The sequence below is a fragment of the Zootoca vivipara genome, chromosome 16 (genome assembly GCF_965207765.1).
Source record: "Zootoca vivipara chromosome 16, rZooViv2.hap1.1, whole genome shotgun sequence".
Taxonomy (NCBI): domain Eukaryota; kingdom Metazoa; phylum Chordata; class Lepidosauria; order Squamata; family Lacertidae; genus Zootoca; species Zootoca vivipara.
Genome location: NC_142599.1, coordinates 22,529,935 through 22,552,021, shown reverse-complemented (window position 1 = coordinate 22,552,021; position 22,087 = coordinate 22,529,935). Strand labels below are relative to the sequence as shown.

At 40.4% G+C, this 22,087-nt stretch overlaps 1 protein-coding gene across 1 annotated transcript in view; it reads left to right on the top strand.

Moving 5' to 3' along the window:
* MED13L (mediator complex subunit 13L) overlaps window positions 1–22,087 on the top strand; it is a 169,656-nt gene that overhangs the window by 23,035 nt on the left and 124,534 nt on the right. Inside the window, exon 2 of the mRNA XM_035098346.3 lies at window positions 5,780–6,017. Within this exon, the coding sequence (XP_034954237.3) occupies window positions 5,780–6,017 (238 nt within the window). The remainder of the gene's footprint in view (window positions 1–5,779; window positions 6,018–22,087) is intronic.

Sequence of the window (22,087 nt, the reverse complement as noted above, 5' to 3'; positions counted from 1 at the left end):
GAAACAAGTTCAGGGCAGGCAATTCAGAATATACCTGGGCTGATGAGATTACAGCCCAGTAATGCTTCTGGTGACTTGTCTGCAGGCCGGTTGTTTTGGGGAGGAAAGTTTTGGTGGGATGGATGCACCTTATGAACCCCTTCTTGCAGCTTGAATGTATGTGCATATATATCTCTGTGTACCATGCTGCAAAATGCACGGTCAAATGTAATTTTTCATGATATTTTTCTTTTACAGATTGTGGCTGGGATATTTGTTGATTCTGTGGACCACTGTATTGATATAGGAAGTTGTAAATTGCTTGTACTGTTCCACATTTTTGTGTGTGTTCATTGGTTTTATTGATGTGTTGATACTGTGAGCTGCCTCATATCCTATTTTGATGAAGGGGAGTCAAATATTCACATACAGTAAATATAGTCCTGTTTCTGTGATTGTGTGCATATGACACATGCTGAAAATTGACTTCCTCTCCTGAAGGGCCAAAAGCAGTTTAATGGAGGGGAGGGGAAACAAAAGAATACCTGATCTGATTGTGGCTCTCAAGTAAGAAGTCCACATTACTGTTACCTTCAAGTTTCTAGCATTTTGTGGATTCTCTTGAGGTGCATAGCATGACAAAGACAATTTCTGAATGTTGTGTTATGGTTGCGTGTGCTTTATCATAATGTGTCAAGTTTGTTTTGGACATGTATATTGGTGTTTGAAACTTGCACAGAAAAATGGGAAGGCTGAAAATTGGGAGAAATCCTACAGGGGAACTTTTGGGCACAACCAACAGGATATTTTGCATCAGAGTTGGAGGTCAAAGGCACAAGATTTTTAAAAATGTGTTGGACTCCAGAAATTTACTTCTGTGCCCCTGAAGGCTTCCCCACTTCTTGAAAAAGTTCCCTGAAATGGAGCCCCTTTCTCATATTTCATTTTCAGGAGGCATATTCTCTGTACATTCAGTTTAGAGTTACATTTAGACCATGGAGACAGTACTTGAACAATCTTGGTAAAATAACACCTTCACATTGCAACCCTAAGCATGTTTATTCAGATGTAAATTCAATTTATTTCAATGGGAATTACTACCTATTACTGTAAGTGTTGTTAGGATTGCAGCTTTTGCATACCTCAGATGACATGTATCAATCAGCTCATTTCAGCACTCACCAAGTTTGCTCAGTTTTTTGTTAGAAGCAGGAAGAGCCAGATGGAAGTTAAAATACTGTGCTTTCATGTTTTGAAATTAGTAATGTAGCATTCTACATGAAAGTTATGACACATTCGGTGATGTGACTAGAAAGCTCAGCTTTGGTTTAAATTGACAGTAGTACAGTATTCTTGTTTATAGGGTTTGCCAGGGTGGTGTCTGTAGGAATTTGAAAAGGATATTTTCAAATACAAAGCCTTAGAAATAATCCTGCTATAGTAAGGTCATTATTTTCACTGTAAGTTACAGAAATGCAGCAAAAATGCAACTAGTGATTTGGGGCAGAAAACCTCTTTCTCCCTGTATATCAAATGGTGTATTAAATTCTCTCATTTCTAAAAGTAGATTGGGTGACATACTTTTGAGGACACCTACCACCCCAGATTTTCGCTGATGCAATGGGACATCTTCCTCTCCTTCCCCCTGTACCCCTCTGTGCACCCTCAAATCTGAGCAACTCTGGGAGGCATATGAGGGCGAAGAAGACAGGGAAGTCCATTAATTAGTAACAGAATGGTTGGATACACTATCTGTCAGACTGAATAACTTTTTGAGGCAATATATCCACTTGCATGGTCTCTATTCCTTTGTGAAGAGAGTGGATTAAAAGCAGAAGTATACATAATTGAAGCATGCTAAATTAGAACCCAATTGATTTAGGGCGTTGGAAAAAATATCTTCAACTTTTTCTGGAAAATCCACATCACTGGGTAGGGCTCCAGTTTCTTGCTTGAGGAGTAGTATTTTTGGAAATAACTACGTTAATTCTGAGCTTTAAGTTTCAGTATGACGGTGTGGGGGGAGGGTCGGCTCTGGAACCATTTGCTGTATTTTTTGCAATGGTGTCAGATTTGTGTCTTTTATGCCTGTACTTGGTCGTGTTCAAAATAATCATGAAAGCAGAATGATAGAATGGAGGGACTGAGGAAGTGCCATAGCTCATAGTAGAGCATATCCTTTGGGCTCATATGATCCCACATTCAATCCCTGCCTGTTAAGACCGAAAAATATAAGAGGCTATTGAAACTGCTTATGTAAAACAAATACTGTATAACAGTGTCAGCTGTGGATGGTGGATGTAGATCAGGCACCCCCAAACTTCGGCCCTCCAGATGTTTTGGACTACAATTCCCATCATCCCTGACCACTGGTCCTCTTAGCTAGGGATCATGGGAGTTGTAGGCCAAAACATCTGGAGGGCCGCAGTTTGGGGGTGCCTGATGTAGATGGAGTCTCTAACCTCATGTTATTCTGAGGTGGGCAACAATTGTCATTGACTGAGCACATGAATGGGAAACCAGATTGGTTTCTTTCTATCTCCCTGTGAGGAGCTGTGGCCATAGTCTCCTGGGCTGCCCTGTAGTAATGCCAGTAGCCCTTAGGACTAGCAGTATCACCTGGGAAAGAGTGATGGGAGGAAGGAAGGAGTAAGTTGAGGAGGACTACACAGCAAAATGATTTGGAAGGTTGTACTGCAGTGGTTTCAGAATACAGTGGTATCTTGGTTCTCAAACTTAATCTGTTCAGCTCCCAAAACGGTTTGAAAACCAAAAAGTAAGTAAGTGTTCCAGTTTCTGAACGCTTTTTGGAAGCCGAACGTCTGGCGTGGCTTCCGATTGAGTGCAGGAACACTTACTTTTTGTGGCCTTTGGGAGCCGATTTGTTTGACATCTAAGCCATTTGGGAACCAAGCACTGTATTAAAATATAGTCCTGTGGTTTATGGGAATGGGTGTATAGCCACAGTAGCAACTAGCTTTGCTGAGAAGATGGAATCCCCCAGGATGATCAAGGCAGCTGTCGGCAGGTCCTGTCCTCAGCGTGTTCCCAGTTGCTACTGCCAAAGCTTTTACTTCTTCCTCCTTCATTCCCCCCTCCCCAGCAGCCCTGCACCTGAAATTGGTGTCAGTCAGTTAGAGTCTCTCCCCCCCCTCTCTGTGTGTATGTGTGTGTGTGTGAGAGAGAGAGAGAGAGAGCGAGAGAGCAGGGGGGTAGGAAGGAGCAGAAACCCTAGACATTTAGCAACATAGTTTATCGCTTCCAGATACAGTACTGTTACATGATCTTAGTATTTACCAACGCCTTTGTCTAGCAGTGACCTCATGTAGATTTTTGCCTGCTTTTGTCTTTTATTAAGAAATACCCACAGCATACACGCAAGATGGAGGGGTGCATTTGTGCCCCTCCTTACCAGGATTCCCCTCATGCATACAGCATGAGCTCCTTTCTCTCCCTGCCTACAAGGACAGGAAACCTCCTGGGCACCTGGCTTACTGCGATGTATACAGATGCGAAACTTCTGCTTAAGAATGGAAGATATATTCCCCCCCCCCCATATATACTACTATGAGTGTGGTGGTGCCAAAAATTAGAAAGATGTTCTGAATGCTTCCTCTTTGCTTCTTGAAATGGCTGCTTCTTGAGATGGGAGGAAGAGGTCAGATGACAGGGCTGGGCCAGTTGAGCTATAACAACTACTATTCGCTGTATTGTGTTGCAGTGCAGGATTTTTGGTGCTGGGTTATAGACAGAAAAGGGATGCTGCTTGTATATTGCCCACACCAGTGCCCAGCAACCTTCCTAAGTGAGCCTGTTCAGGTGGTGCTGTAGCCCTGAGGGATAGCTCGGTTGGTAGAGCGTGAGTCTCTTAATCTCAGGGCCGTGGGTTTGAGCACTACACTGAGCGAAAGATTCCTGCACTTCAGGGGATTGGACCAGATTATCCTTGTGATCCCTTCCAACTCTATGATTCTATGAATCCAGGAATGGAGGTTAGTTGGGGATTTGAGACACCTACACCAGGGTACTAGCTCAGTTATGTATGGGCACCATGAGGAGAATAGGGCTGCCTAAGTCTGTTTTTGGCCCAACACATAGTCTAAGGGGACACCCTCAATTTGATTTTTGCACTGAACTGATGATAGCAAGCCACTTTGAGCTTTGACTGCTCACCTGTCAAAGCTTGGCCACAGGGATATGGTGAACTGAGGATTGGCCCCACCAGTCTAGTTCTCCACCCCCTGGCATATGTGCTCTTGCCTGCTTGCTGTCTTTCTCTTTTGTTTATTGATGGATTGTATGAGTCTATTGGGTTTCATTAGTATTGTACCCTGCTTTGGGATTATTTTATAATGAAAAGTAGGCAACAAATTGAATAAATAAATAGTAAATTAACAAAGTAACTGTTCTGAAGAAGATAATGTATGTGTTCCTGCCATGAGGGAACAGAGTCATTAGGTGCCCCAATTTAATAATCCACATAATAAATTGGTATGGATTCACTTTCATTCATATTTCTCTTGTCAATAGGTAGAATGCAGATACCCAAATCAAGGGCTCTAAAATGTTTCTTAGCTGCTGAAGGCATAGGACTGCTTTGTTTTTTCCTACGTTGCCAAATGATTTTGAAATATTTATTTATTCAAACAATGGATTAAATAGATTTTAATGATTAAGATATGTGGTACTACATTTCTTTAATATAAACAGGCTATGCAGTTATCCTGCATATTTTAATCTTGTGTATGCAAGTAGCAGCTACATATTTTTGGGCATTGATGCAGGAGCTTGTCAAACCAAAATGGTTTAAAATGTAATTATAGAATAAGGCGCAGATTGAAATGAAATGAAGAATGTTTTAAATTTCATCTTTTTATTAACATAAAACACTAGCTGGAGATAAAAGAGCTTTGGTATAAGATAGGGTTCCCTTTTTTGTTTTGTTTTCTGTTTTGTGATAATGTGCAGACAGAGCCAGATCAGGCATCCACTTTTATCCTGTATTCTGTTTGCAACAGTTGTCAGTGCCTGGGAGTTTGAGGAACTGCTAGATTTCTATATAGAATCTTAGCTTTCAGCAATAACAAACAGTTCAGCTATACCCCTGCATATTAAATTGCAAGTGCTTTATATGTTGGCTTCGTAGTCTTATTTCTGTTAGTGCTTTTGATAGGAGAAATAGCTATCTCCCTACAAAGAAAGCATGGTAAGTTTTAAAAGCGTAGTACAGTGGTACCTTGGTTCTTGAGCGTAATCCATTCTGAAAGACCATTCGACTTCTGAAACGTTTGACAACCGAGGCGTAAAGGACTGGCAGCAAGTTCAGTGGAGAAAATTGAAAAACACGCAGCGGAAGCCGTTTGATTTCCGAGGCACGTTTGAAAACGGAAGCATTTACTTCTGGGTTTTTGGCGTTTGAAAACCGAAATGTTCAGCTTCCGAGATGCCCAAAACCCAAGGTGCCACTGTATTCTGTTGTATGAAAATATGCTTTCTTATTAAGCTTCTGCCTATTCATTTTATGCACACTTCTCCAACATCTATTGTATCAACATCAATGGTCTCTTCCGAAGAGGCACTGAAAGTTTAAGGAAGAGCAATGCTAGTGTTTTGGTTTCTTTTAAAATTTGAGGAACTGTCCATTCAGAGTAAAGCTAATTCAGGTTCCATTGATTTTTAAAATCTGTTTTATTTTCTAGATAGCTAAGATTCAATATAAGGGGCTTTAAAATAAGTTGGCATACTTGCATGTCAGTCACTTGCAAAAGTTTTAATACTCTTTTGATTTTCTTCCCTGCAGGCGGAACTCACAGGCATCAAGTGGCGTAGGTATAACTTTGAAGGCCATGGAGATTGTGGCCCCATTATCTCGGCCCCTGCTCAAGATGACCCCATCCTTCTGAGTTTCATCCGCTGTCTGCAGGCCAATCTGCTTTGTGTCTGGCGCCGCGATGTCAAACCTGATTGTAAGGAGTTATGGATATTCTGGTGGGGAGATGAACCAAACTTAGTAGATGTGATACATCGTGAGCTACACAGTAAGTATTCTCCCCCTTCTCCGTCTTGCTCTAATTCTACAGTGAACGCTTCTTTTCTGTGTGGTCTTCAGAGCTTGTGTACAGAAAGATTTATTAAAAGCTGTGAATGCAATATTTGAATGAAACCCCAGACCAGAAATAAATTGGATGTAAGGATACTGGTAATGTTGGTGATTTTTGAGTACAAGTGTAAATAAATGTATTGAACTAAAATAGGCAGATGAAGAGCATAGAGACCTAATGGTCATATTATTCCATAATGTAGAGACTTTATTTTTTGCATTGTCTTTTTAAACTAATGAAGCAGTACAGAGACTTTATCCCAACTATATTTTCTGTTGTAACACCACCATCTCCTCTGGAGGAGCAGATTGAAACCCTCTTCCACAAGGGGGCAATAGAACTAGTGTAAAGGGCCCAAAGACATCATGGATTCTGTTCAAAGGATTTCACCATTCCCAAGAAAGATGGAGGCCTCCAGCCTGTATTAGATCTTGCGATGCATTTATAAGATGCAAGGAAGATGTCTAGCGTCCTTCCACTTCATCACATTGGAGCACGGTTTGCCTCACTATGCATAAAGGATATCTATTTCCACATCTCCACTAGCCAGAGCACCACCAGTTAGTCCACTTCACCTTGGGGGATGTACTTTTCAATTTAGAGTTACAGTATTCTATTTAGCTTGCGCCTTGAGCGCTTGGAACAGGGATAGTGGCACCTTAATTATGGAATGCCCTCCCTGATGAGACTCAACCTGGCACTTACCTGGTGCCACACAGGTCTTTATCTATTTCATAATATATATATATATATATCTGAGCCTTTTTTGTTGTTGTTGTTGCTCTTGGAACATTTTGATTTTACTGGTTTTTAAATGCTGCTTCACTGTTTGTGCTGGTTTTTAGGTCAGAAATGAATTGGGTTTTTGATATTTTAATTTGCACATTGTCTGCTGTGTGTGAACCTCCCAGAGGACTTTGTTGATCGGGTTGCCAACAAATGTTCTAAATAAAAAAATGTGGGAGCAAAAATCCTGCATGTAGCACTGGTAGGCAAAAAAAACCCTGCTATTGTAGCAAAGGAAAGCAGGATATGGTTGGCCTTATTGCCAAGGCAAGGACAAGGATGTGTTCTGGGGTTCAGTGGCTGTGAACAGATGTGAAAGAGGGGTGTTTTTTTTTAAAAAAATTTATGTCGAAACCAAATTGCAGCTTCTTTTGCGGGGATAATAACATACCATGAAAATTCAGTGCAGCACTAATCTATAGGCAGCTACCAATATTCTTTGGGCTGTTTTCATTCTCTAATTTATCCCAATAGGAACAATGACAATTATAATGTTAAATTTCACATAGCTAGGTAGAAAAACAGTGCATGCTTTCAAGCATCCTGGACCAGAATTTTTGATACTGCTGGTGATTGAGGCAGTTTGTGGACAGGGAAGCTACTACACCGATTTGTGGACAAAAAACCATTGTAAATACTGCTTACCCCCAGCTGTGCAGAAATAGAGATTAGTTAACACATCAACTAATGTTTTGATAATATGTGGAGTGGAGGTAAAAACAAATCTAGTGTCATGATATATAATAATAATGAATGTGAACATAAATAAGAAATTTCTATTGCTTTTGAAGCAGGCCATGAAGATGCCTATTTGGCGTTGTCATGCCATTCCCAGGCAAACACTGACTAAAACAAATGGGACAATGGGAGAAATAAAATAAAAATTGTCTGGTCTGTGTTGTGGAAATGCAGTGGCCAGTGGCTAGGTAGGGGAACTTAATTTGCTTAAAATAAACAACATTTTCAGTACATTCCCCCCCCCCCCCGCTATTTTTGATTCACACGTTTAGACTCTTTGTTCCTGGTTACATATGAACAGAAAGGGTTCAACTAGCTGGTCTCATAAGCTAAAAGCTTTCCTTGCTATTAAGGCTCAGCTGTGAGCTCCACAAAACTGAAATAAAGAAGGTGGTCACCCAAGGATGCATGCCCCTTTAGCTGTGTCACCCCGTTTTCCCTTTTATTTTATTTTTGGTGCCCGGTAAAAATGATTAGTTGTCAGGCTTTCTAATGTGTACGCGCATACCTTATGCTGGATTCTTTCTTCCCCTTTTTAAAATCCGGCTGGTTTTTTTTAAAAATTGATTATTGTTACAGTTTTATATTGCTAGTATCATTCATTGGTAACCCATTTGAGGAGTCTTTGCCAGCCGAACTGCTTTCAGCAAAATGCGGTATATAAATAAACTCTGGTTAAAGAGTGGAGTGGAGAGAGGAATTAGTGAGGTGTCTGAGCCCTGGCTATGGAGGACAGAGAGTGCAGGAAGGGCTAAGAGACGTGTCAGAGCCCTGGCACTGCTCTGGTCAAGTGTCAGCGGATGAGGGACTCAGCGAGACGGCGAAGCCCAGGCGCTGCCCCAGCCAGCAAGAGGGGAAACTTCTCCTTCCGGCCCCCGAATTGAGGCGCGCGCCCACACGTAGGGCAAAGGGGCGGCGTTTTGGGGTGCCCAGGCTTTTATGCTGGCTGAAAAGCAGGTGGCAGCCATTGCCGGATTCTGAATCGGGCTAGGCAGTCATGTTTCCTGTTATCTCTGCACTGTAAATAGTATGCACAATAAAACTCTTAAAGACAGTGCAGACTGGAGCGTCTTTACTCGAGAGTAGCCACAAGAATCCCCTGACACAAATGAATAAACAAGCTGTTTAACTTGTAAGCTGCATCGTCGGAACGTCCTTTTAGTAAAATATGCATGGCACTCCATCCACAATGCCTAATTGGTTGCTGTGTGCTGTATTGTCTTTGGGCTGCGGTCATGGAAGTTTAGCAAGGTTGTGGGTTTCTCTCCCCGCCCTCCTCCTTAGCCCTGCTTTGTAACATGTCAGCGCTGTCATTCTTGGGTCTTTACAAAATGCGTACCTCCACGAATACCAGATTGTTTACTTGGCAAGGAACCTGAGAAATCTCAGAGCAGGGATGATTTCTGCGTGCCTCTTGGCCTATTTTATGCAGGTAGCAATGCGTTCATGTATAATTAAAGCGATGGCTCAGAAGTGCTGCATCAAGCAATTCCATGGCTCTTAATTTTTTATGAGGCACCTGTTCAGAGTGGAGGCATTGGTGACATTCCTACTTACCCAGATAAGCTTCAATAATATGTTTTCTCTTTATGAAACAAGTTTTATTTATTTTTCAAGTGCAGTTTGGGGCTTAAGTGTGTTCGGTGATCATCTTGTTGGAAGGAAATCTCCACCTCCTGTTTCCTTTGCTGCCGTAAAAAAAGATGTCTCTGGCTTATGTGCAATGCTTTAAGTAACTGAATTACAATATTTGCTAGTTCTGGAGTTAAGTGTAAATTGGAAAACATGTAACATCTGGGGAGTTTACTCCGTCGCTGTGTGCATGTATGTTCTTTTGTATTTCCACACTCCGTCTCAAAAGAAAAAAGCTTAGCGCCTGCCGTTATTTCAGATTTACCTAAATACAAGAATAACCTTGAAGTTAAGCATCCAGTAAAAGAAAAAAAGGGAAACACCAAAAGTAGATTTGATAGTGGCGATGTCTAGGATAATTTTGTTGAAAGAGGAGAATGTAGGCCTGAATTGAAAGGAACCTTGTGTATTGTCAGGTTGTGCTAGTGAGGAAGAAAATCTCTGGTATGGGAACTGACTGCACTCTGCTTTAGCACCTCTTAGTTTTTTGCCTTGGCCTTCGGGATTAGGAGGAAAGCCTTATAGGGGACACCAGTCTGAATGCAATTTCGCCATGCAATGCCACAGACATAGGCACTTCTTTGACTTCTTGCTGGATTTGTAGATTTTCAATCTAAAAACTTTGAATCAGAAGCCCCCCCCCAAGCCCTAAATTGATTGGGATCAGAGTTGGTACCGTGGAAATTCTATCTAGTAAGCACAGCTATTTTTTTTACCATGTTAATTTTACATGCTGTAAAATTAGCATGCTGTAAAATCAGCTTGTCAAAAAACCCAAAGCATTTGAGCTGAAATACTTGTTTAGGGGAAAATTAATAAAGTATCCTTACTGTTGATGAAGTGTTATATTAAAAGAATGTGCTTTGGAAATCCTTATTGTTGAACTTCTTGTAAATATAAGCCATTACAACTCAATGGCATATACTTCTTTACATTGTTTAAAGTTTAAGACAAAAAGCAGAAAGCTTATACCTGTATTAACTTTCAACTCCTCTAAAGGACTATGCATTTATACTGGTTAGGTTGATAAGCCATAGTTGAAATTTACCATGAACGAACACCATGCTGCTCAGTTGTGCCTTCTTTCCTCCTCACTGTCCTGGGTTAGAAACAATTATGGAGCAGCTGGCTTACAATTATGTATGAACCAGTGCTCATGGTTTGCGTCTCTCCAAACAAACCACAAGCAAAAGCGAGGGTTTGTTCTTGGCTTAACATTTGTAAGAAGCATACCGTGAGTGCTGGTTCACATGTGATGGTAAGATAGCCATTACATGGTTTGTTTTCTGGCTTGGAGAAGGGAGAAGTGAAGCAGGCACAATGTTTGTGGTAAAGCATGGCTTGTTTCTGATCTTGGGTTACCACTATGTGTGAACGATTATTATCATCATCATTATTATTAAAATTTGTATACCACCCTTGATTTGAAGACCCCAGGGTGGTTCATAACACAAAAATACAAAATGAGAATACAGAGTGCATAATAAAACAAAAAGATGTCATTTATTATATAAGTTATGTATGTACACATATTACAGTTATAAACTGGAAATCGTACGGAAGGGTGGGGCATAAATCCCTCAAATATTTAAATATTGGTGATATAATGCCCCCAGTGTGCTTTTTGGAATACAAGAAGGCAGATGCCTGCCTCCAGCAGCTTACAAAATACAGTGGTACCTCTACTTACGAATTTAATGCGTTCCAAACCCACATTTGTAAGTAGAAAAAAATTGTAAGTCGAATCCCATAGGAATGCATTGGGAGAAAAAATTCGTAAGTAGAAAAAATCCTATCTAAACCGCATCCAAGATGGCGGACGGAGCTCCATTCGTAAGTAGAAACATTAGTAAGTAGAGTTATTCGCAAGTAGAGGTACCACTGTAGAAATTTACACTCTGTAAACAGGAAGAGGAGGGAAGGGTACAGGATCACTAGCCACCTAGATTGTGTTGTATGCACATGCAGCCAGTAGTCTTTTAAGTGAGCATATGGAGGTAGCATGACTGTTTAAGCTTGATCCAAGAAGCAGCATACGGCTCTCTTCATATTTCCTAGCATTAAAGGATTGTAGCTGGTATCTAGCTTGCAAGTGCTAGTACTCCTGCATTCATAAATGTGCCCCCCCTGGCCCTTGAGTAGTCTTTTCACATTGAAACAGTAATTCCAGCTAGTAGTGTGTTCTCTCTCTCTCTCTCTCTCTCTCTCTCTCTCTCTCTCTCTCTCTCTCTCTGTGTGTGTGTGTGTGTGTGTGTGTGTGTGTGTCAAAGTGGTTGGGTTGAGCCCCATCTTGAAGGTACAAATTTTAAATTAGGTGTTCCCAGAATATATGTTGTTCAATGATCAGGAGCTTGTCCTCAGCGTATGATTAGAAGGGACTCTTTATTATTATTGTTTCACATATTCAGGACTGAAAGTTTGGGGGCTCTTATGCTCTGACAAGCTTAGTTTATGGCTGTTAGCATGCCAAAATATGCAGTATTAAGCCAAGGGCTTACCTTTTACACATTAATTATATTCTGCCCCCCTTATGCTACTTCAACATCTGGTTGACATCTTGGGAGCAGAAAAAGCTGTTACTTGGCGAGAGTCACAACCTCCGTTGTGTAGCTTGCTGGGCATTTCCTGGACATCTTATTTTTTTGCCATCTGTAGTACAGTTGTTGCACATTCCATACATGTATATTTAACTTCCTTCCTCAGGAAATGAGAGCAGGGAATTCACAAAGGATTTAAAAATACATTTTTGGCCTCATTTCAGTCTGTTAAGAGGCACTAGTTTATAAAAACCCCACTATGGATTTGTGTGTGAATTTAGACAACATGTGGGTACATGTGGGCAGGGGGAGGAGTACATTGAATCTGCTAGTACTTTTAGTCAACTTTATAGTGCTCTTCTACAGCTTCTATTCATCTTAATCAGGATTAGATAAATTTTAATCAGTGCAATTGCGAAATAAAAGTGTTTTAAATGAAGTTTCCAACTTTCTGTTTCATACATTTCCAGATCAGGTATGTATGCTAAATGGTTGCTATCATAATTGAACAGAAAGGTGCCTTATAATTAAACTTGCATTGACATTTTAGTTGGTCACAATAAAGGTAATACTGTGGCATTTGGGTTTATATTGTTAGATCATATGTTCTCACATACATTGTGCAAATGGTCTCTGACATTGTGGCTTTTTGAGGGGGTATTTTTCTGTGACCTTATGTGGATCCAGTTGAAGATCCTGGCTGGCATACGAATCCATGGGCACTACACTGGGGACCCGTGAACCCAGTACAGTTTATTCCCACTGTCAGCTGCACTTTAGGGGCCTTTTCTAGTCCCCTTGTCTGCAGTCTTCTTAACTGGAAGCACTGGGAGTTGAATCTTGGATCCTATGGGTGTGAGGTTGATGCTCTGCAACTCTTCTTTCTAAAACCTTTGTGTTGGCAGCTGACTCTTTATAGTATCCAGGTGCATAATCCAAAACTCCTGGGTCATACAGTTCTCATTTCTGATATGAAACTATGGATTTCTGGTTGGCAACCTCTCCACTGTGTGAGGACACAAAGCCAAGGCCATTTAACTTTTCCTCAAGTGCTCAGAAGTTGCCAAAGGCAGGGGCTGGTATTTATTCAGCAGAAAGGTGTATTTCTTTGTAGTCTCTGTGGGTTCACATCAGCAGGATCTGAGCCTGCATCCTTAGGTTTCTACTTGGTTTCAGCCCACCACTGCAGTCCAACTCTTTGCTGGACTCTGCACTTTGGGGCTTGGATGCTGAGCCATGTCAGCTGACTGGTGGTGCTTCGCAAGCCCCACTTTTGTGATGCAGATCTGGATTGGATCTTCCAACTTTAGTAGCAGAGAATTGGGCCAGGACTGTGGTGTTGGGGGATTTAACTCTTAATTCTCTGCTTCTAGTGCTTTGCCCTTGCCATAAAAGTGTTCCCCACCCAAGCTGCTATCAGGCATGGAAGCGAAAATAGCTTGGCCTGAGCTCTTGAAATAATATTGTATTTGTTATTTGCTTTTTGAGCCAGAAGGAAGGATCCTTAAAGCAGGTTACATTAAAAATGAGTGTAGATATATTGGAGCTGTATCTATCTACCTGGTATTGCTTGATATTATCCCTCTGCCCCCAATCCAGTTCCCAATATGTTATAGTGGATGTTCCCATTGGCTTGCAATTCCTGAATGCTAGCAGTTGGGTGACCTTTTCCCAAGATAAACATTTTTTATTCTCTCCTACCTGGGACAGCAGGTTGTCTCATTTCCCAAGAACAGAGAAAGAGCAGCCTAGTGCAGCACACATAGTTCACACATAGTTACAATAAAAGCTGTTCTTCTAGTGTTGTGGCTTGGAGCTTCCTAGATAGCTTAATTGGTAGAGCGTGAGACTCTTGATCTGAGGTTGGACTAGATGACCCTCATTGTCCCTTCCAACTCTACAATTTTATGATTCTATGTATATAAATAACCTCTGGGGAATTCTGCGTGTGCAGTGGGACTTCTTCCTAATGCAGTTCCTTACACCCCTTCAGAAAAATCTGTTACTGATGGCCCTGAGACCTTTTGGAAAAGCATCCAGTGTAATGGTGGTGGAAACTGCATCAGCTTCAGATGTTCTGCTGTCCCCATGCAAGCAGATGTGTTTTTGCTTGTTACGTGAGGGGCTTTTTGGATCACAGCCTGTATTATTTATTTACAAATGCATTAGAAAATGATCATAGAGTATTCATTGTTTGGCAGTTACCTAGGCTATACTTATATTTTTGAAATGAGAGGGTGTAATTTCTAAGTATATACTTCAAATAACAACAACAGCAATAAAAGCCCTTGTCAAATTCAGCAACAAATAAACACCGATTATGGGTAAATTGTTTCAATATCTTCACTTAAACCTTGTAATCTAAATGCTTAGAAGGAATTGAGAGAGCTATTAAACGTGGCTGGAATTAGTTGGAGTGTTGAGAGTGAGCTAGGGTCCAACTTCTTGAAAGTAAATAAAATCAATGTGTTACCATAGGCAAGTTACTGAACCATGTAATTAGGTTTTTTCCTATGAAAATAAGACATTATATTGAGGCAACGGCAGAGCAGTATGTATTCTAGTTATATGAAAATTAAACAATCATTAAAAGATTGGATTTTTAAAAATGTTGCCTGAGGGGAAAATCTAATAAGACGGCTTTTTTTCCCCTTTTTGCCATGTATTGGGGAAATTTGAGCAATATCTTTTATAATGGTAGATGTATTTGCTTTAGGGGGAATCCTTTTTTCTAGTGAAATAAAGTCACTTAACTGTGTAAAGTAAATTTAAGTTAGCTTCCAGTAAGATCTGCATTAATAGAATTCATTACTAATGCCTGTGTTGTGTACCGAGTCATTCTATACAAAGGGAGAGCTAATCTTACAAATAGATGAACTGTTACCTTGGAATGTGCATTTTCCTGTTACAACCAGTAATTGTTGCTCTCAGACTGACTCGCTCTGTTGTTAAAGAGCATGAGGTTCTGTGTTGTCCTTGTTTGTATTGTAAGAGGCAGATTAGGGTTGTACAAATAATTTTTCATGTTGAGCTATCATTATATTTCAAGCATATTATTTATTTGTCCTTAAAGAGCAGCAATATCAAATTTCTAGAGTTCTGTTTTTGATTCCTATTCTTTATATCTCATTAGCCAAGACTAGGGCATGGCTTTATTCTTTATGCCTATAGATTTACAGTCAACAGTGACATGTGTTGACCTGCTTTCAATGTAATTAGGGTCATGATCAGTTAAAAGTGGTCTGCAGTGATATGGAAAGCAAAACAATTTACAGAAGGAAAGGTTTTAAAAATTTAAAACCAGATAGTAAACAGCAATTCAAACAGAGAGGGAGAAAATGAAAGCAAAATGATAGAGTAAGTTGTAGACCCTTGTGTAAATCTGGTCCCAAAATGAGGCAAAGCTGCTTCTATGATCATGCCCCTTGGCTAGTGTTTGGCGTAAATAATGTACATTCTTAAAAACACCTCAGTATTGTTTTCTATGACATACTTTTCATTCCATGACACACTTCTACAGTCCACTGCATATATGAAGATAACAATAGAAGTGTGTGTACACACAGACACACAGACACCCACACCCACAAAACACCCACACCTTTCCCAAAGTGATTATTTTAAACTGTGGCTTGCTGGAGAAGTAGTACCTAGGGAAGTGGCCTTAAACTATTTGTTGAAGTTTATTGCTTATCCCCAGTTCCTTATTTGCGCAGAGGTTCAAAACACCTCAGGGTCAGAAAAGTTTTTATTTTATTTTAACTGAAGTCTATATGTCCCTTAACCCCATAGTACGCTTTGAAATACTCCACAATCTCCTTCAAGGCACAGAATACTTTTGTCCAGTCAAAATTGCTGTGTTTGTGTAACACTCATGAATACATGATTATCGCAGATGACAATAACAAACAAGGAATTAAGGGTGTGCGCTCCACAGTAAGTTTTGGGGCACCACAAATCATAAAATCATATGCCTACACATCCAGGAGAATGTCCTCTGAATGCAGTCTTGTTATAATCATGTCACACCCTGTGCTTTCCTGAGGCACAAGATGCTGTCAAATACGGCACCCTGTGTTATTCATTCTTCCGCAAAAGTGTGCAATCTTTTCTTTGGGGTCTGTAGCAGAACTTGTATATTTCCAAGCCCATACCAAAGAAAACCTCCATATCTCATTGTAAACAAAATGCATGTACTGTATCCGTCTTCCCAGAAAGTAGTTACTCAAATTGCAATTGAATTGGTAAGATTCTAGACCTCATTGGAAAAGCTACAGGCACGTGCCCATCACAACAAACACACAGTTGAGGGGTGGGTGGGGAAATTGACTACAACTAGGCTGTATAGATTTCACTAATGAGTGGTGATAGATATAAGGGCAGAATTTGATCAAAGGTTTTCTGAAAGTGAAGATTTACTGAAAGCTTGTTGGGATTCTCAACTGTGCCTCTGTATACAACCGTTGTGTCATGCAGTGTTTCTCAGACAGTGGGTCTTTGGCCACTTTCACATGGTCCTCAGTGCCACAGCCTGCCCTGCATCTCCTCACTTGCCTGCCTTGCTTCTGAGGCATGCCATAGCATTTTGGTTGGACCAGTGTGTGGATATAACATCATGTTGTTGTTTTTAAAAAGAAAAATATGTCATTACTCTAGCAGTGTGTGCTTCACATTTTTCAACTAAATTTATTTTCCTTAATTTACTTGACCTGTAAGCATTTCTGTTCAGGCAGGAGATAATTAAAGAGCCCGCTGGATATCAATGATAGACTTCATTTTAAATAACTTAATAATGAATGTGGGAAACAATGCTTATTAATAAGGCATTTAAGGACATAGGAACAGAAAGATCATCAAAGTGATGGAAATGATAGTTTTATTATGTCTGTCTAGAATCACTGTCTTCCCATGCTGAGCTCTTCCCTTTTCTTCATCTGTTTTCATGAGATCAAGTAATTATCCCTGCAGCTTCTCTGAAGGAACCACTCCAGCTTGCTAAAAGCACATAGTGCTGAAAGTTAGTACAGTCTAACCTCTTCCATTTTAAGGAAAACATTACTTGGTTTTGCATTTGCAGTTCTTTCATGTGCAGAATGCAAATGCATTTTGCCGTTTTTCAAAATTGAGTGCATATATTTAGGTAGCCTGCTGGAGAAAAATGAAAATATGGTATCAGTTTTGCATAATATGATCAGAGCTTTCTCTTGGGAATATGGGGCTAGAGAAGTAAGAACTTAGAAATGGTTGACATTATAACAGAAGTTCCGATATTTTTCTGAGCAGCATTAACACACATACTGGAAGTTACAGTCTGGCACACAGAACATTGTGCTAGGTGTGCCCAGAAGTTACTGCCCCTCAGAATTATTTCTGTTTTGAAATATCAGCTTTCAAGGACAGCTCCTCATAAAATACATGGCAGTAGTCAAGCCTGAAGGTTGGGGTTGGTGGGGTAGAAGGCAGAGAGACCAACAATGAATAGAACCAAAGCCAGGGAAATGAGGGGCCAGATGGGGCTTGTCAACCTGGAGAATGAAAACACTGATCCTAAACCTCCACTACCGTATCTTTCAGGGCATATTTGGGAGGAAAAAAGGCTAAGGAGTGAACCCTGCACAAATCTGGAGTGGAGTATGCCTCCTTCTGGCAACTCCTTCAGCTAAGCCCGTGACAAATGTATTGCTTTCTTTTCCTTTGGACCACGTTTTGTCATCTGGGCGGCCCAGGGCCTCAATACAAATTGCCCAGGCTTGTTTTACTGTTAACTCATCCCACAAGATTTGATTAGCTAAGTGTTACTTGTTTATACAGCAGGGAGCTGTAGATCTGGTTGTTAGTTATTAAAGGCAAATGGTACTGGAAAGGAGGTAACTGTTTATCAAGAGACATTTCCTATGAGAATTGACACTTAGCTAGACAATTATTAGTCACGGGCCCTTTTTGTGGGAGGCAATACTAACAGACTCCAACTGAGGAGCAAACATCATCATAGGGTCTTGAGCATTCAAGCTTGGGTAGGTTATCTGGTTGTTAACACTTGTCTATTGGCATCTTGGTTGGGGGTTGTTGTTTTTTAAATAGCTAAATGGAGTGCTTAAGATATACTGAACACTGGGTTACTCCAGCATACCATCTTTGAAGAATGTTAAATGAGGTCAGTTTTTAAATGTATCACTAGGTGGGCTAAAACAGTTTACGTATGTGATGCTGCATGTGGCTGGCCTTGCTTCAAATTCTGACCCTCAACCAGTATGTGTGTAGAATTAGCTGTCACAAACCCATAGCCCCAGTGGGTGAAACTGATGTCCTGTTATGCTTTACACATAGCAAATAAGGGTCTGGTGTTGTGATCAGTGTAAAATGGGAGGCAAGCAAGCAATTTTAGTGTGGCATTGCATTAGAAGATTGGCTCTAGTTGTTGGAGAGAGTGATATTGCAAAGGAAGTAAGTATGAAACTCTCCCCCTTGCCACGTTTAATGCAGATTTTTGCACACCTGAGCCTTTCTAAGTACCAAGAATATAATGAAATTATAATTGGAATATTTCAACCACTGTAGCAACAATTTTGAAAGAGTGAGCAAAATTCACCAAGTTGATGCATAAAATATCCTCTAGTCTAAGAACTACATTACAATTCTCTATCTATCTATCTATCTACTATCTAATTTCTATATCTCCCTTTATCCGAGGATCACAGCATAAAAGCAAAAAAATACATAACATAGTAACAAACAAAAACAGCACCCCTCACACAATTTAAAAGGCCATAGATTGTTTAATTAGCCAAAGGCTAATACAAGCAAATCATAATCTACTGTGAGCTTTTTTGTGCTGATTTCAAAAGCACTCATTAAACTGTGAAATAATGTGCATGTCTGTTCAGAAGTAAATTCACTGAGTTCAATGGGACTTACTCCCAAGTATGCTTGTGTAGTATTGCAGCCTAAATTAATTTTTAAAAATGTATTTTGCATCCTTTTGCATTAATCTTGTGAGGTAGATCACGTGGCAGACTTACTTTCATGACAAGTAACTGTGAACATGCAAGAGTGACAATTGGCCTGTGGTAGGTTGCACTTGAGGCTAGGTCTTCTGAGGGAAATAATATACATTTCTGGACCATGCTGACTCTAGTTATTCTGCATTAGATATTAATTTGCACGCATTTTTCTTAAGGTGTGTTTTTGCATTTTAATCTCTTGGTGCTGCATACTGCAAAATTGGGATATTTTATTTAGTTTTGATTTTACTAAAAAAGAAAATACTTTTGGCTTTGTAGATGTTGCTAAAATTATCTAAATATTCTAGGATAGTTTTGTTTTCTCTGGCTTCTTTAGGGGCAGAGAGTAGAAGGATAATGGCTGGCAGATGTGCCTTTCAGTTTCAGAGAGCAAGGAGAAGGAGTAGCTGCTGACATGCCTTTTTCTGTGCTTTTTGTCAGTTCGAAAAGCTGGTGATAAGTTGTTTTCCTTAGTTTCCATTGGTTACAAGAAGGTCCCCCCCCCCGGTTTACTATATTGTTTACTAGTTGTTTGCCTGAATGTCACTGATGTTAAATGCTGTGTGATGGTCTTCATTTCTCGGATAGAAAGTGGCCATAACCTGAGGAAGTGGCAGTTTGAACGGAAATCTATTAAGTCTCTTTTAGAAAAAGGAAAGTTTTTCATAGCCTAAGTTAGAATCCTTAGTCAGAACTGAACTTTCCACCAATGTGAAAGAGTCTGTGTAACATGATGAGAAACATTTTCCAAATTGCAAATAGTGCTGCTTTCAGACAGCTTGAATAGAAGCCACTGCACCTGTTACTCCAAAGTATAGGTGGACCTAACCTTAAATTACCTTGGAAACCCATGTGTGAGTTAATCTGTCTTGGGTGTGTAGTGCATGTATATGTCATGTATGTTACACTTCAGCAAGGATTCAGTTTTTAATCTTGAATTCCTATGCTGAAATTTTGCTTGGAAACATTGAATGTATTTAATATTATTAGAAACTATGTCTTAAGTTTTGTAACTACCTTGTAAGAAGCCAACTTGCAGAAAGGTGGTGCATCTCGGACACAGTTGCTTAAGGAATTTCTGGGATACTTCAGACTGGGGTAGCCAGATGTTTTAGCCTGCAATTCCCATCAGCCCCCCCCCCCCGCCAGTCAGTGATCAGGGTGATGGGAGATGTAATCCGGAACATTTGGAGGACACCATTTTAGCTACTCCTGCCCCCAAACTCCACACTAATGGCAATAACACACTTTGCACTTTGAACCTTTGCATTGGTAGAGCAAACCAATAGTGCATAGGTTTAGGTGTCCAAGTGCTAGTGAAACAGCAGGCACAGGGCTGCTAACTTGAATAAGATATTGGGGGGGGGGCAGGTAAGCCCTGCCTTGCATAATTGATCACATGACAGAGCACACACACCATTTGAATGGCAATACCTATCAACTAGGGGGGGAGAGGCTCAAATTTTTTATTGTGGGGACGACGACGAAGGGACCTCGGCCCCTAGGAGTTGTATAAGCATTGTTGCATCAGTAAAGACCTTCTGCTGACAACAACATAATGCAATTACTGTATCATGTACAGTCATACCTCGGTTTACAACCGCCTCCGTTTGCGAACGCCTCTGTTTACAAACACCGCAGACCCATCTGGAATGGATTAATTCACTTTCCATTACTTTCAATGGGAAAGTTCAGTTCAGGTTAAGTATGCTTCAGTTTAAGTACTCCGCAGACCGCCTGGAACAGATTAATCCACTTTCCATTACTTTCAATGGGAAAGTTCGCTTCAGGTTAAGTACACTTCAGTTTAAGTACAGACTTCCGGAACCAATTGTGGTTGTAAACCGAGGTACCACTGTATGCTAATTCTGAATTTCTTTTCTGCATGCCTACTCTTAGAAGGTGTCATCCACCCATGTGAAGCAGGTATCTGTATGCTTGGCGGGGAAACCCAATATAGCTCAAAGAAGACAGAGCATGCACAGTGGGCATGGGTTGCTAGTTGACCGTTGGGGTGGAGTGGATGATGAATGGAATGGAGTATCCTGGAATTATGGAGGTTTGCACTGCAACATTTTGTTTCATATCCTACCTGGTGTTGTGATTGCATTTATATACAATCCTTCCCCTATGGATCATAGCAGGGTGTATGTAATTCTGTGTCCTCTTTTTAGTTTAGGCTTGAGAGGTGGTGACTAGCCTAAAGTTACCCTGTGAGTTTCATGGCTGAGTGAGGGTTGCATCATGATTTTCCCTGCTCCTAGTTATATGTGCTCTAACAGCTACACTATACTGGCTCTTGGGGGTACAGTGATACTGCACTTAGGACCACAAGAGAAAGGAAAGTTAATCTACGCCACATTCTAAGGATAATCCAGTGTCAACCTCAAAAGGAATCTTTCACAGTATATTGTCTGGCAGGTAGGTCAGAGATATATCTCCACCTGTCAGTTGCATGAAATTTATTTGTAGTATAAGCTGCTGGCTCCATATGATGTGTTAGTCCGTTCTCATAGTCGTAGTGCAACTGGTCTGTGTAAAGCTGTGCAGGGTGTAAACAAATAGCACTGTGCCTTCTTTGGCTTTCTGGCACATTAATAGGTAGAGCAAACGAATCTGACCCCAGCAAGCAGATTATCAACTAAATCCATATTTGACTTCAAACATTGACAAAGAGAAACACAAAACAGTTGCCGAAATCAGTAACAAATGAGAAGCTTGGCAAAAATGCTACTAAGAAGGAAGAAATCCCTTTTGATTGGTTTTTCTCCTGGATGATAACAGGAGAGAGAGATTCTGGAGGAATATTGAACTTCATTAGGTATGGAAGGCGTGCTTTATGATCACTGTCCTTTCAAATTCTGAAATATTAAGCAATGTCTAATGAGAATTTTCTCCAAAATCACTTCCAGGTGAGCACAGTATGTTTTCTCCTGTTACCAATAAATCCAGTGTTGCAATATGGTGACATTTCCCTCTTGTTCTTTTTTTACTCTAAATCGATGGGCCACAAAGCCCAAGCTGATAAAAATGTACTGTGCCAATGACTGTGAAATAAATTCAGGGAAATATAAGAGGAGATAAGGCTGCAAAATGGCATCTGGCAAATGAATGTAGGATGAGCACAGCATGTATGTATGCTTGTGGTGGTAGTTGTATCCATACAATATACTGTGTAATCTATAGTTTTTATGTTATCTTTTATATCAAAGTTTTAAAGAGGATTTTACAATAGGTTCAGTGCACTGAAAATTGTGGTGATTGTTAAAACGAACAAGAGCAATGGAATATAAATTTAGAGCTTGCTGTACAT